This window comes from Trachypithecus francoisi, unplaced genomic scaffold (genome assembly GCF_009764315.1).
Source record: "Trachypithecus francoisi isolate TF-2019V2 unplaced genomic scaffold, Tfra_2.0 Lachesis_group3, whole genome shotgun sequence".
In the NCBI taxonomy this organism is placed as follows: Eukaryota; Metazoa; Chordata; class Mammalia; order Primates; family Cercopithecidae; genus Trachypithecus; species Trachypithecus francoisi.
Genome location: NW_022681468.1, coordinates 88,902,976 through 88,915,915, shown reverse-complemented (window position 1 = coordinate 88,915,915; position 12,940 = coordinate 88,902,976). Strand labels below are relative to the sequence as shown.

At 48.8% G+C, this 12,940-nt stretch overlaps 2 protein-coding genes across 2 annotated transcripts in view; both read left to right on the top strand.

Moving 5' to 3' along the window:
* Nucleotides 1-12,940, top strand: part of LOC117071071 (putative ubiquitin-conjugating enzyme E2Q2-like protein) — a 67,744-nt gene that overhangs the window by 41,243 nt on the left and 13,561 nt on the right. The gene's annotated exons all lie outside the window — the stretch shown is intronic.
* Nucleotides 3,460-12,377, top strand: LOC117070137 (golgin subfamily A member 8C-like). Its single transcript, XM_033188859.1, is given in 19 exon segments — nucleotides 3,460-3,828; nucleotides 5,527-5,646; nucleotides 6,771-6,851; nucleotides 7,704-7,742; nucleotides 8,003-8,054; nucleotides 8,135-8,195; nucleotides 8,197-8,216; nucleotides 8,310-8,416; nucleotides 9,445-9,531; nucleotides 9,639-9,746; nucleotides 9,942-10,029; nucleotides 10,431-10,583; nucleotides 10,586-10,665; nucleotides 10,933-11,001; nucleotides 11,208-11,308; nucleotides 11,391-11,488; nucleotides 11,593-11,709; nucleotides 11,712-11,747; nucleotides 11,833-12,377. Coding segments are annotated over 19 exon segments (1,650 nt in total). The 5' UTR covers nucleotides 3,460-3,780; the 3' UTR covers nucleotides 12,018-12,377.

Sequence of the window (12,940 nt, the reverse complement as noted above, 5' to 3'; positions counted from 1 at the left end):
GGAAATATATCCTAGCATCATCATTTTTAATAGCTGGATGTATATTAAGTTTATCATTGCCGCCACAGAGGTGAATTTTCTTATATATACATTTTAATGGAGTCGAGCAAGCATTTTTGGACTGAATTCATAGAAGTAGAATTTCTGGAGGGTAATAATTTTGAGGGTCTTTAATAGAAATTTTCAAATTATCCTCCAGGAAAAGTGTCTCAGTTTATACTCCCACCAACAGGAACAGAGCTCCAGGTTCCCCTTCCATTTGTCATCTTTGGGCCTTTATACAGAAAATGTCATTGTTTTCATGACATTTCCTTGATTTCTAGTGCTTTTGAATCTTTGTTGTATACCTATTGGCCATTTTTATTTCTGTGAGAAGTGACTGTTTCTCCATTGCCCATTTTCTGTTGAAAATCATTTGTTTTTGTTTTCCTGAGTAATTTAAAAGATTTCTTTACAGGCTAAAGATACAATCCTTTTATTTGTCATTGAGGTTACTGAAACTTTCTCCCAGTAAGTAATTTGTTATTTCTTTCTATTTTTCTTTTCCTTCTTCCTTCCCTTCCCTTTCCTTTCCTTTCTTTTCCTTTCCTTCTTTTCTTTTATCTTTCGTTTCCTTCTTTCCTTCCTTTTTTTCTTTTCTTCCTTTCTTTCCTTTTCCTTCCTTCCTTCCTTCTTCCTTTCCTTTCCTTTCTTTTCCTTTTCTGTTTCCCCCTTCTTCCTTCCTTCCTCCCTCCACCCCTCCTTCCCTTCCTTCCCTCCCTACCTTCCTCCCTCCCTTCCTTCTTTCTTTCTTCCTCCAAACTCCAAAGTCACATTTCACTTAATTTTTATCCTGCCAAATTTGAAAGCATTTTAACTTAGTGATTTTAGTGTAAACAGGAGCAGGAGAGAATGTAATTATCTAGGTCTCGCTCTGTCACCCAGGTTGGAGTGCAGTGCCATAATCATAGCTACTAGAGCCTTGAACTCCTGGGAAGAAGCAATTTTCCCACCTCAGCCTGCCAAGTAGCTAGCATGATAGGTCTGTGCCGCAACGCCCAGCTGTTTTTAAAAATTTTTTTGTAGAGATGAGAATTCCCTATGCTTCCCAGGCTTGTCTTGAACTCTTGACTTCGAGTAATCCTCCCACCTTGGCTTGTCAGAGTGCTGGGATTGCAGGTGTGAACTACTGCTCCCGGCCAAGAGTTTAGTTTTGTTTGTTACTGGTGTTCTTGGTATCTTCTCATATTTGAGGTTTTGGTGCTAGTGCTGAAGTGTTACACTCACCATCTAAGGTTTACAGGACTTTTGTTTTAATATGGAACAGGCGGAACTGTTCTGCATCTTTTTAGTTCTGCATCTTTGCAGGTATACGTAATGTGCCTACCAGGACTCTGCTTTATATCCATTGAAAGCAAGAAGTAATACAGGAAAATTTTGCCTGGCTAGAGGCTTTGAAGGAATGGAATGTTCTGGTTGAATTCTATTAACTTGGAAGTATGAAGGTGAAAAAACTTCAGAACTTAAATTTCCTTTGAATGCAATTTGGAAATACAGCCAATGATTCCACTTTTCTTCTCTAGTAAGTTTGGACATTCTGATCTACTTAGTGTTTTATTATAGAACTCCTAGTGTGCCTGAAACTTAGATTGTGAAGATACTTTTTTAAAACTTTAGCTGTGAGAGGATGTAAATGGTTTTCTATGAGATAAGGCTGGATGAGAACTAATACTTGTACATATACTTTTTAGACTGAACTTCTGATAGCCACTTGTTTTCTTTTTAAACTCATGAAAATAAAACACATTGGATGGAGGGTGGGAGTAGGAAGGAGAGGTATGTGTTTTAATTGCATGCCATTGTTGCATATCGAGACACAACATAGAGTATCCCTGGCTTTTGACCTACAGAAGGAAACACATTTTTCTACCTGCTGTATGGCAGAGGTTCCCGAACACCTGGAGGGATGACTGTAGCACAGATTGCTGAACCCCACTCCAGAGTTTCTGCTTCACCAGGTCCAGGGTAGGGCCTGAGAATTTGCACTTATGAAAAGTTCTCAGGTGCTGCTGGTGCTGCTAGTCCAGAGACTACATTACTGAGAACCACTCTTGTCTACTAACTGTAAATTGTAGAACTCTAGACAAAAGTTTAGTTTGGTCTGAGTTAAGAAGCACCGAGGTTATGGAGCAAATCTTGAAAGATTCAACCCTTGATCCCAGCCTTGTGTGAACTCCAGATACCAATTAGTACACAGTGACATAACACAATTCTTGCTTTTCATGATTGCAAGTCATAGCCAAGTATCACGTGAGAAATTCAGTTTTGTTTGCAAGGCTTAGAGAGGCCAGGTGATTCTAGCAAAATGGGCCTTGTGTTTGTTTTAAACCGGTAAAGAGCTTTGAGTGCTTATTAAATTGAAAGCTTTTTAGATTTATTTTGTATTTATTGTATTGTATTTCTTTTGAGATGGAGTCTTGCTCTGTCACCCTGGCTGGAGTGCAGTGGTGTGAGCTTGGCACACTGCAACCTCCATCTCCTGGGTCCAAGTGATTCTCCTGCCTCAGCCTCCCAAATAGTGGGAATTACCGGCACCCACCACCACACCTGGCTAGTTATTGTATTTTTAGTAAAGATGGGGTTTCACCATGTTGGCCAGGCTGGTCTCGCACTCCTGACCTCAGATGATCCACCCATCTCAGGTTCCCAAGGTGCTGGGATTACAGGCTTGAGCCTCTACACCTGGCCCAAAACCTTTGTATTTTTCCAGATATTAGACATGCTTCTTGTTTGAGAAAAAAAAAAAACAAAACTTAATAACATAGGAGAATAAGAGAAACGTTTTTCCAAAAAAGAGAAATCATTGTGATTGTTTTATCTTATTGGAATGTTGAATAATATAGTCTCGTTCATTAATCATCAAGCATGCTATGGATTTTCCATTTTTGTAAGATCTGTATCTCAGTTCAGGTAATACTGGTAATTTTTGTACTGTATTTGAAGATAAAAACATAGGCCAAAATCATAGACCTTGCAGAGAAACTAGGTAATGAAGACAGCTCTGGAGGAACACATAGATACATACATACAGACACACATTTATATATAAAGTATGCACACATATATTTTTTAAAGTTTTAAAGCTTTTATTTATTTATTTTTTTGAAACGGAGTCTCGCTCTGTTGCCCAGGCTGGAGTGCAGTGGCCGCATCTCAGCTCACTGCAAGCTCCGCCTCCCGGGTTCACACCATTCTCCTGCCTCAGCCTCCCGAGTAGCTGGGACTACAGGCGCCTGCCACCTCGCCCGGCTAGTTTTTTGTATTTTTTAGTAGAGACGAGGTTTCACCGTATTAGCCAGGATGGTCTCGATCTCCTGACCTCGTGATCCGCCCGTCTCGGCCTCCCAAAGTGCTGGGATTACAGGCTTGAGCCACCGCGCCCGGCCTAGTTTTAAAGCTTTTAAAGCAAAAGCTGGCCCCTTCCCTCTCCCAGAGTGGGCGCCCCTCCGCTTTTTCAGAGTGGGTGGGAACAGTGGTTGCATGAGTAGCTTTCCTTATGAGCCAGGGGTCCCTCTGGACACACTGCTACCTGGCCACGCCCCTTTCCCTTTCATCTTTCTCCTTGACCAATAGGCTTGGAGCATTAAGGCCACGCCCCTATTCTACATTCTATTGGTGCCCTGGTTACCACCCCTGTGGCTCAGTCGCACAGCTGCCTGGTAGGTGACTGAAGGTCTTGATCAGTACTCGCTGGGATTTCGCTGTTGTGGCCCCAACCCCACCTCCCTTTCCCACCCCGCCATGGTGGAAGAAACTCCGCAGAACAGATTGGCCGCAGCCAAGAAAAAGGTAAAAACGCACCAGGCCATGGCCCCCAACCCAGCTACAGATACCCTCTGACGACAAGACTGCTGCCAGAGCCCATATCACTGCTGAGGCACACTGGACAGGGCCCTCCAATGCAGGTGTCTCCGGGCTCCCCACGCAAAAGTCTTGTCAGTCAGCCCTGCCCCTTCAGCATCAGCCCAGTCCCTGCCCTCACCAATCACTCCAGGGTGACTCTGGGCGGGTGACTCCTGGGGTTCCCGTCTCCATTACTAGGCCCTCACCTCCTGCCGACCCAAGCTTGACCTCCCTGGGCTCTTTGGGCTGGTGTCTCCAAGGACCTGGGTCCCCCAGCCCCAGGCCCCATCCTCGCCAGTCATCCCTGGGTGACTTTGGGCTGGTGACTCCTGGGGTTCCCTGCTGCAGACTCTGCCCTCCCCTCCTGCTGCCTCAAGGTCAGCTTCCCTGGGCTCTTCCCACTGGCGTCTTCAAGGACCTGGTTCCCAACCCTGTGTCTCCCTCCCCCATCATGGACTGGTAACTCGGACGTTGCACTGATGTGGTCCCTCCCCCCAATCAGGAGGAGTGGAATGTAGTGATGTCACAGTCTGCCTAGGAACTGTCATTACTGGAAGACTGGCCTTTGATCTTATGACCCAGTCCCCTAAGTGTTCTCACCCCATTTCTGGTTCCTCTGGTCACAACGCAGATTTCCAGCAGGAAGAGGAATGGAGACTGTGGGACCTAGGAGCAAGAGGTTTCAGGCTGCCTCACTCCCTTAACATCGACATTGACAGGGGAAAAGCCTCCACTTCCCCCGTGAGCGCAAAACGTTGACTGTACCTCCATGTGGCAATGGGAGAGTGGGTTTGGTTTGGTTTTCTCCCAGGCTTCTACTTTCCAGAGAGATTTTAACATTTTTTTCTGAGTTCTCCACCTCGTATTCTAATTCTCCATGGTTCTGGGACCAGACTGCCCCTCAGTCAGTCGTCTCTGAAGTGAGATTTGCTCATCTTCTGTGGAATAGATCTTGGGAAACTGAACTTGACAGCTTGACTATTCCTCATATTATCTCGACCTGGGGTACTTTGAGTGGCACAGGATGAATGTGAGACATCTTTCTGAAGCATCAGTTTCCCTTGATTCTCTTGAGATCAAGAGAAAAAACATGAATATACTTAGGGATGACAGTCACATAGGTTTCTAAGAGAATACCAGACTTCTCTCTGAAATGAGGCTTGGGTAGTCCTCTTTCTGATTAAATTCCTGGATTTAACAGAAAGGCTGCCTTCTGCCATGAGGACACATTGATATAGAAGTTTGAGAGGTACTGGTGCACTTCTTCACACAAACAGATGTGTGAGGATGTATGACTCTAAACCACAGGGCATACAGTTCCTGCCCACTTAATGTTTACTTTTCTACCTCTGCCTCTGGTTTTGGTCCCTGGCAGCTGCTGATTCTTGGCAAAACCCCAGAGCTTGAAGTCAGAAGACTGAATTTCAAAGTTTCAGTATCACCTTTTTCTTTTTCTTTTTTCTTTTTTTCTAGCTATGATATCAATCCCTCTCAGTCCCTAAAAGATTGTGACAATGCTTATTATACAGCAGTTGGTGTCGTTAAATCAGATGGTGTATAAGAGTATTTTGTAAAAACTGTAAGGGAGGTGTGGCTCTAGGGGCCAATAGTTCTCATGAGGATTACTGCTCTTCTTTCCTACAGTTAAAAGAATATTGGCAGAGAAACAGCCCTGCTGTTCCAGCAGAAGCAAAGAGGAACAGGAAAACAAATGGCAGTAGCCCTGAGACATCCACTTCTGCTGGTTGCCACTCACCTCGGGATGTGAGTCTTGGTGGCCAGGCTCCTGGGGACAGGGGACCAAAGGGGCAGTAGAGGGTAATTGTTAAGATTATGGATGGACATTGGGTACTGGTTAAGAATTCTGGGTTTAGCCGAGCACAGTGGCTCACGTTTGTAATCCCAGCACTTTGGGGACCAACCGGGGCAGATCACAAGGTCAGGAAATTGAGACCATCCTACCTAACATGGTGAAACCCGTCTTCACTGAAAAATACAAAAAAAAATTAGCCGGCATAGTAGTGGGTGCCTGTATTCCAGCTGCTCGGGAGGTGAGGCAGGAGAATGGCATGAACCTAGGAGGCGGAGCTTGCAGTGAGCCAAGATCTCGCCACTGCACTCCAGCCTGGGAGATAGAGCAAGACTCCGTATCACAAAAAGAAAACAAAAAGAAGTCTGGGTTTGAATCCTGCCTCTCCGTCTGCTAGGGATATGATTTAGGGCAAGTTGCTTGAGCTCTTCAGGCCTTTCTTTTCACATCTGTATAATATAGGTTCTATTGTTTGACTTCCATTTGTGAGGTTTAAATGAGATTTCTTATTGTTGTTTTATGTTAATCCCTAGTACATGGCCTGCTGTAAACACTCAGGGCACCCAGGATATGGTCATTGCTCTTTGATTTTCCTCATCCCCAGTCTCAAGGGGAAGCCAGGACAATGAGAACAGCCACTTGCCATCAGGAGTCACTGATTTCAGGCCCCAGGGTGGGATGTGGGGAAATAAGAACCATGAGAGAAGTTGGCACAAAGGAGTTATGGGACAAAGGGTCGAAGAGAGGCAGAAAAGAAAATGTTGCCAGTTGATGTGAATGAAAGGAAGTCAGAGGGCTTAGACACTGAGGGGAACAGAATATCTCCATGTGTACTCTCTTGTAGTCAGCAACAGGTATCCACAGGGCGGGCCCTACATCATGTGCTACCCTGAAGGATCTGGAGGTAGGAGGCTCTGGGTGGAGGTGCAGTGACCATGCAGGCCAGCCCTCCAACCTCCTCCCACAGCAGGGACTCGGTGCCCCTCTGCCAGCTGAGACAGACCACACACACCCCAGCCCTAATGATTGTTCTCCCTACCTCTCCCCCCACTCCTCCTCCACCTCCCCCTCTCTGCAGAGCCCGTGCCAAGAACAAGCAGTAGTCCTTGACTCGAGGGCCATCAAAATCAGTCGGCTGAATAACACCATCAAATCTTTGGTAAGAGTCCAGTGGGGTCCCCTGATTCCAGGCTGCCAATCCTGGGCTCCAGTTTCCTCTGGGGCTCTGAAGAAAGGGGCTGGGCGCCCTGGTGTGAAGGGCACATAGGGAGCTGGGGTGCCCAGGTCTCCCCTGGAGGGACCCCAGAGCATGCAGCATGGCTGTTCTTTTGCTTCCCTCTTTGCCAACTCTCTCCTCTCCAGACACCCTGCTCTAGTCCTTGCTATACATGCCCTGGGGTTGTGGCCTCTCGGGGGAGTGCGAGCCTGACTGGTTATCAGGGGCCCCGTATTTCTGCTGTGACTCAGTCCCTAATTTGCTTTTTGATTCTGGGCAAGCTGCCTCTCCTTTTTGGGCTCGTGTTTCCAGAGGAGGTAGTGAGTATCAAAGGTGTCTGCTAGCTCTGAGAGTCTGAGATTTAAAGGCCCCTTAGAATGGAAACCTCAGGGCCAAGGGCGCCTGTCTGTCCTTTTCCATCCTATATATACTGTGAAGAACCGTACCTGGCCGGTTCGTGCTCAGTAAATGTTTATTGAATGAACGCACTTTTCTAAATCACAAGCGGGCAGAAGGGGGGACCTTTCTCAAACTCCATCTCTAGAGGTTTATGTTACTATCCTCTCAAGAGCGTCCAGATTCAGACTTTGAGTTCTGTGACTGTGGGTGAAAGCCAACAAAGACACAAATCCTCTGTCCTTGGGAGCTTGAGGAGAGTTTACCAGTTCGTGTTCCCACTGGGTCTGAGAACTTTGCCTTTAAAATCCATTCCTGGCCCCTGCCTACCGCTTCCTGGCCTGGGGAATAGAGTTGACGGGGCCACCCTCCATCACCTTAATTTGACTCTCCCCACAGAAACAACAGAAGAAACAAGTGGAACATCAGCTGGAAGAAGTAATGTGATTTCTTTGCTGACGACATGACGGCTGGGTTTGGGGGACACTCAGATGTAGAGGCCCCAGTCTTGTCTCGCCCACTCCCAACCTGGGGAAGAAGGCTCACCCTTCAGATTCCACCCCACCCCCACAGAGTCCCTGATAACCTGATGCCATGGGTGGGCCTGTCCTGGGGCATTGGTGGCATTCTGGGGGCCTGTCTCTAGCTGTGCCATCTCTGCCTCCCCCTGTAAGAGCTCTGTCTTCCTCTTCCTATAGGAAAAGAAGGCAAACAATGAGAAACAGAAAGCTGAAAGGAAGCTAGAGGTGAGTGGGGGGTGTGAAGTTTTCTCCTGTCCTCGGGGAATGTTTCTTCCTCTCTTTCAGCACTTGCTTGGCTTTTCTCCAAAGGTCAGATCCAGAGATTGAACATACAGAAAAAGAAACTAACTATAGACCTGTATCACACGAAACGCTCTCAGATACTTTGAAGGTGGGAATCTGGGCACCCTGTCATCCTTCAACCTGGCACTTCGATAGGTGTTAGGGAGAGTCCTTGGGCCCCATCTCAACTCTGTCATTACAGAAGAGTCGAAGGATCTGGCCGGCCGCCTGCAACGTTCATCGCAGCGTACGGGAGAGTTAGAGCGGGCTCTATCTGCTGTCACCACCACACAGAAGAAGATGGACAGGGTGAGTCCGACCACCCGCCCTGTGCCCTGGGAGCCTGGCTTCACAGATGGAGGAGTGAGCCTAAAGGTCCTTCTGCAGGATGGAGTGTCCTGCCCAGGAGGCATCATGGCCATTTCTCGCTGCTTTTGTGTCTGGTTGTTAGAGGCAGCCTGGGGCTGAGTCAGCTGCTGGGTGAGTTGGGGGGTGCGGTGGGGAGCGAGCACTGGACGCAGAGTTAGAGGCCAAGTGCCTGCCCTGCCCTTAACTGGCTGGGGTCTTGGCCAAGTCCTAGGTGGCGTATTGGGTACTTGTACTGTGAAGGTACAGAAGAGTACCTTTAGTATGTTACCATTTCTGTAGAGAGGAAACTGTGTGTGTTTGTGTGTGTGTGTGTGTGTACATACTATGAAAATATACATAAAATAAGTCTGCAAGATTCATAAAAAACTCAGGAGAGAGCAAGAGGGTAGCTGGGAGATACTTCCCTTCTGTACCTTCTGAGTTTTGGACTATGCGAATGTATCATCCTTTCAAACAGTGAACAAAAGATTCATTGTCCCCTTCCTATCTGTGACCCCAGCAAGAAAAATGGGCTTTAGAGAATCGGATAGATCTGGCTGTTCAAATCCCAGCTCTGCCTAAGTGATCTTAGAAAGCACTTAACATCAAATACTCCATGTGTTTTCATCTACACAACAGAGGGAATCATAGTAACTGTCTCCTGTGGTGGTTACGAGGATTAAATGGGATTGCTAGCATGGTACCTGATGAAGCACTCCATAAAGGTTCAAACAGTGCTAGTAATAACAGTAATAACAAGAGCAATATTAACTGATCTCTCTGGGCCTCTGTTAGCCACCTGTAAATTCGATCTCTTTCCCTGTCCCTTCCAACTTTACTGAGTCCTTTTAAAAACCAGACCACGGGCTTGGAAATGCCTTGATCTGTACTGACCGAGTTGTATATTCAGCCTAGCCCTAGCTTGTTTAAGGGGCACTGTATGGAATGGCCCAGGTTCCCCAGATAGAAACTTCTCTCTCTTCATCCAGTCCTCGGAGCGCAGTAAAACACTTCTCAAGACGCAGTTAGAGCAGTCCTTACAGGAGCAGGCACTGCTGAAAGCGCACGTGACACAGGTGAGGTTTTGCAGAGGGAGGGATGTGGAAGGAAGGTGACCCCAGGTGGCCAGGAGCAGGCGAGGACCAGTGACAGCCCTGTGTAACTTCTGTTCCCACTCTTGCAGATGAAGGAGTCGCTGCAACAAGTCCAGCTAGAGAGAGATGAATATGCTGAACATATAAAAGGAGAGAGGGCCCAGTGGCAGGAGAGGATGAGGAAAATGTCACAGGAGGTGAGATCTGACCCTTCAGCCCACCCATCTTAGATAGGGCACTGGATCTTTCTGGGCATCTGTAACATGGAAATAGTACAGCCAGAGGTGGTCATGGGTCTGGGCTTTGTGGAGGTGGGGGTGGAGAGGGAGATGGTAGCCTGTGGAGCCACCAGCCCCTCTCTCCAGGGCCCTTTTCCCCTGTGCTTTGGGCAGCTTTGCACCTTGAAGATGGAGAAGCAGCATAATATGCACCGGGTGGAGGAGCTGGAGAGGAGCTTGTCCCAACTCAAAAACCAGATGGTTAAGATGGGACTGACGTGACCTGGGAGCAGGCCTGGCATCAGAGGGGCTGTGGGGGGGCTTAGAATGCCCCAGGGAGGTGGGTGGATGGAAGGGCTTTGAGGCAGAGGGCAAGAGGTCTGTGCCGGGAGACAGGAAGTCTTGTTATCTCCATGAGCCTGAGTGTCCCATCAGAAATGAGGGCCCGTTGTCAGCCACCCACAGTGCTCTCCATCTGAAAGTGGTTTGGAAGATTGGCTACCATCCGGGTGCGAGGAATCATTAGCAGTGAGGCCAAGTTTGGGGAGCCTGAGAGGAGCTGTGCACCAAGAGGAGGGTGTTTTTTGGTGGTGGTGGTGGTTGTTTTTTTTTTTTTTTTTTTTGAGAATCTAGAGGGCCCTTATTGTCTGCTTCCTTTCTCAGCTGAACCCCTGCCCCTGGAGACCCCAGCAGTGCCCCCTGAGGAAGAGCTGCAGCACCTGAGGAAGGAACTAGAGAGAGTGTCAGCAGAGCTCCAGGCCCAGGTGCAAAACCATCAGCACGTAAGTATCCTGAACCAGGCACAAAAGGAGAGGCTTCGGAGCAGGAGGAGAGGCTTCAAAAGCAGGAGGAGAGACTTCAGCAGCTGGCCGAGCCACAGAGCGGCTTCGAGGAGCTGGTGCGTTGCCCCACCTGGGGAGCCTGCCCTCCTCCCTAGCCCTCCAGGCCTTTGTTTCCCCACCTGTAAAATGGGGCAGTGTAGCCCTCACGTGAAATGTTACTTCTAAAGGGACCTGTGAGCCAGAGCCCTGCTCTGGTGGCTGTGGGAGAGAGGAGATGATTTTTCTAACCTGCCTCTACCCTTCCCGGTGCCATGGGAGGCAGACACCCAGTTCTAGGGTCTCCAACTGCAGTGGGTGGCTGCTGATTGCTTCTCTCTGTCCAGAACAACGAGAACAAGAGCGCACTGCACTTGGAGCAGCAAGTTGAAGAGCTGCAGCAGAAGCTGCGTGAGGTGAATGAGACACGGTCTCATTCACAAGGAGCCAGAGGCAGCGGTCCCAGCCCCAGGGACTGGGGGCGAGTCTGTGAGTGGGGAGACCCCCCGGGCCCTGCAGGAAGTCATGGAGAAGCTGGATGTGAGTGAATCCTGGAATAGGCCAAGAAGGGCAGGGGTAGGCAGGTCGCTGCTGAGAGGTGACCCCATTATTTTGGCTCCAGAGCGGCCTTATGGATCTCCTGGAGGAGAAGGCGGACCTGAGGGAGCGTGTGGAGAAACTAGAACATCAGTTCATCCAGTACTGGAGGGAGAGATGCCATCAGTGAGTGGGAGGCCAGGGCAAGGCAGGGGGAGCTGCAGGGCCGTCGCAGGGGCCCCAGCATCTGAGCCCTGTCCTCCCGCAGGAAAATTAAGCACCTTATAACGAAACCAGAGGGCAGTGCCAAAGAGGCGACACCAGGAGGAGGACATTATCAGGCTGGCCCAAGACGATGAGATGAAGGTAGGGTGTGCAACATCCCTGCGGGGGTAGGGTCGGGGGGGGGGTGGGGGTGGCGTGAAGGTGGGCGCTGGCAGCGGGTGACACCTGAGCACCCCTCCCTCCAGGTGGAGTTCCTGGAGCTGCAGGAGATGCTGTTGCGGCTTGGGTTGACGGCAACAAAGGGCACAGCAAATTCCTGGCCGCTGCCCAGAACCCAGCTGATGAGCCCGGTCCAGGAGCCCCACCCCCCAGGAGCTTGGGGCTGCCGACCAGCATGGTGGTGAGTAGAGTCCTCATGCAGGGTGGGCAGGCAGGAGCAGGGGGTTTTGCACGGTGCTCAGATCCCCGCCTCCCTCTCCTCAAAGATCTTTGTGAGGTGAGCCTCACCGACAGCGCCGAGACTGGGCAAGGAGAGGCCAGGAAGGGGTCTCCCCATGACAACCCTACTGCACAGCCCATCATGCAGGACCATCAGGAGCACCCAGGCTTGGGCAGCAACCGCTCTGGGCCATTCTTTTGCTGGGCTTGGCTGCAGAGGAGAAGGAGATAAACATCACCATCATCAAAGAGCTGGTCAACAAACTTTTTAAAAAGAAACAAAGTTCTAGGGTGAATCTGCTACACAATTCATTTATTCATTTGAATGTTAGAGCTATTCATGTTTATTTGTGTTCTAATTTATACTTTAAGTTTATTTGTAAAAAGTTAAAAGAGAGTGGGTCTCTGTGGCTTCACTGAGGTTCACTCTGGCATCCTTTAGCATTTTTCATTTTTCATTTCATAATGTAGGTCATTAGCATGCGTATTGAGTTAGCCCTTACGTGGTGGGAGTTCAAACACCCAAAACCCACTGTTTGCACAAAACTGTTCTCGCTGGTTTGGAATAGGCTGCCATGCTTTTTTTTTTTTTTTTTTTGGAGGCGGAGTCTCGCTCTGTCGCCCGGACTGGAGTGCAGTGGCCGGATCTCAGCTCACTGCAAGCTCCGCCTCCCGGGTTTACGCCATTCTCCTGCCTCAGCCTCCCGAGTAGCTGGGACTACAGGCACCCGCCACCTCGCCCGGCTAGTTTTTGTATTTTTAGTAGAGACGGGGTTTCACCGTGTTAGCCAGGATGGTCTCGACCTCCTGACCTTGTGATCCACCCGTCTCGGCCTCCCAAAGTGCTGGGATTACAGGCTTGAGCCACCGCGCCCAGCCTGCCATGCTTTTTTTTTAATGTTATTGCAGCGTGTATGTTCATTACAGAATTCAGATAAAATTTGCTTATATTCTGCTATTATGTTTGATCCAATCTTAATCACAGTGAGCTCTTCATTAGCGCAATATGCAGTTTGCCCTCAAGTGTGCACTGTTGATTACTTTGTAATATATGCCACCATGAGTACTGATATTTAGAGTTGTTTAAAGGCCGAGAACTGGAAACAGCCTTTCCCCCATTTTCTGTGTACTGGTGATGGGAGTAATAACAGTTTG